Source organism: Poecilia reticulata, unplaced genomic scaffold, assembly GCF_000633615.1.
Source record: "Poecilia reticulata strain Guanapo unplaced genomic scaffold, Guppy_female_1.0+MT scaffold_224, whole genome shotgun sequence".
NCBI classification, from domain to species: domain Eukaryota; kingdom Metazoa; phylum Chordata; class Actinopteri; order Cyprinodontiformes; family Poeciliidae; genus Poecilia; species Poecilia reticulata.
In genome coordinates this window covers 408,482-410,658 of record NW_007615025.1, presented here as the reverse complement: position 1 = coordinate 410,658, position 2,177 = coordinate 408,482, and the positions used below count along the sequence as shown (strand labels likewise).

At 52.0% G+C, this 2,177-nt stretch overlaps 1 protein-coding gene across 1 annotated transcript in view; it reads right to left on the bottom strand.

Moving 5' to 3' along the window:
- LOC103460322 (uncharacterized) overlaps positions 1-2,177 on the bottom strand; it is a 21,686-nt gene that overhangs the window by 4,079 nt on the left and 15,430 nt on the right. Inside the window, exons 14-18 of the mRNA XM_017303236.1 lie at positions 2,049-2,130; positions 1,330-1,423; positions 1,158-1,264; positions 846-1,038; positions 214-266 (exon numbers count right to left, since the gene is read on the bottom strand). Of these exons, the coding sequence (XP_017158725.1) occupies positions 214-266; positions 846-1,038; positions 1,158-1,264; positions 1,330-1,423; positions 2,049-2,130 (529 nt within the window). The remainder of the gene's footprint in view (positions 1-213; positions 267-845; positions 1,039-1,157; positions 1,265-1,329; positions 1,424-2,048; positions 2,131-2,177) is intronic.

Genomic DNA, 2,177 nt, shown 5'->3' with positions numbered 1-2,177 from the left:
GGAGCTGAGGGGGCGGAGCTGAATGGGTGGAGCTGAGTGGAGCTGAGTGGGCAGCGGAATGGGTGGAGCTGAGTGGGTGGAGCTAAGTGGGTGGAGCTGAATGGATGGAGCTGAATGGGTGGAGCTGAGTGGAGCTGAGTGGGTGGAGCTGACTGGGGACACTGGGAAGGTTTGATCTTGTATCTGTTTTATCTTTTATTCCAACACTTTTACTTCCATTGTTTCTTCCTGTGGAGCATCAGGAGGTGGAGATACGTTAACTTTAGCTCCAGGGATGAAGAGACTCCAGGGTTAAAGGTCACAACAAGGTGACGTCAGTATTCAGAGGTAGGAACCGCTAACTRCAGAGCTAGCTGCACTAACCCTAAACAGGAGCTACACCAATGCTAAAGCTATTGCACAGTATTTAGCAATAGCTAATGCTAAAGCGCTAACTTCCCCCATAATGGCAGCCCAATGACACTTTACAGCATAGCGCCCCCTACAGGTGACATTTTCCATCTTCCTGACCAGTTTGAGCTTCTTTCACTCCTGGTTTTAATCGTCTCTGCTGCTGATTTATGCTAACTGACTATCATAAGACCCTTCTGTCAGAAAGCATGCAGGACATCAGAGACTGTTTACTGCAGCTGTGCATTCTGGGTAGAGAGTAAACATTGTTCACTGCACTGCAACACTTCACCCCCTTCAAAATAAAAGCACGAATAAAACAGCAGATAGCCAAAACTGAACAACTGAAAGTTTACAAAACGGYTTTTAAATGTATYTGGTTAAACGTATTTAGGTAAATCTGAACAAAACATTAGCTTTGTCGGATTATCGGCAGTGTTTCCTCCTCTGTCAGCGTCGGAGGCTGCAGAGGAGATAAACATCCTGGACGTTGGTCACCTTGTCCGTTTTCCAGCCCAGAGCAGCCAGGAAGGAGAGCACCAGCGTACAGAGGCCGCCGGCGCCGGCGAAGCCAACAACATGGCTGAAGAAGACGGAGAACACGGAGAACCCCACCAGCAGGAGCGTCCTGCGGAGCACCAGGTCCTCCTGCAGGGACACAGACAGCCTCACAGCCTCCGTTTCTGATGATGATGTAACGGGATGATGATGATGATGTAACGGGATGATGATGATGATGTAACAGGATGTTTCTGAGGACGACGGACCTGGTCACTGCTGGGGAAGAGGCACAGCAGCAGACCCAGCACCAGCCCGGCTCCGACTCCACCCACCACCTCCAGCAGACCCTTGAGGATGTTCATCCAGGTGGAACCTGGACAACAGACGGGTTCAGAAAACAGCAGAACCGAGCAGAACGCTACAGGAACCGGGTCTGACCCGTGGAAAAGGCGATTCCCAGGCAGGTGGAGAATCCAGTGATGGCCAGGATGTCATCAAAGCTGCCAGCAGCCATCAGCAGCGTCGGGATTCCCTGGAAGGAGACAGAACCTCAGCACCGCATAGGAACCGGACCTGCTGGCTCCAGGTTCTACTGGTTCCCCATCGGATCGTCCAGGTTCTACTGGTTCCCCATTGGATCGTCTATCAACAGCTCTGGGTCCAGTTCATTCCTGCTGCCTCCTGAGGATGTGTCCCCTGGACAGCCTGAACCCGGCAGTGTTTACCTGCTGCAGGCGGGTCCAGGTGAGCAGCACCCGACCCAAACCCGAGGGATTGGATGGKTCACTAGCTAACAGCTCAGAGAGAGCAGAAGACGTTTGGTCCTAAAGGTTTCTGGTTGTTTCATGACAGTAACCAGAGTCTAAAGTCCTTCCTGCCATGGAAGAGGATTCACCTTCTGGGAGAGAGCAGCTGTTGGGGAGGAAGTTTGGACCCGGCTGAGCTTAAGGTTCCTTTGATGTCAGGAACCAGAGGAAGTTTGGACCCGGCTGAGCTTAAGGTTCCTCTGATGTCAGGAACCAGAGGAAGTTTAAAAAGGAACCAGCGGTCTGGGATGTTTGTGACGCTGATGAACTGGTTTCTCTGTAGATGTTGAACCTAGAGGTTCTGTTGGACATGTTCTGGTTGGGTCGACGTGTTCAGAACCAGGCCGTTACCTTCTCCACGCCGTATCCTTCCCTCTGCAGCAGCAGCATCGATGGAACAACGACCGCCGGAGACACGGCGGCCAGAACGAAGCTGCAAAACACACAGCGGTTCAGATCTGTGTGTGTGTGTGTGTGTGT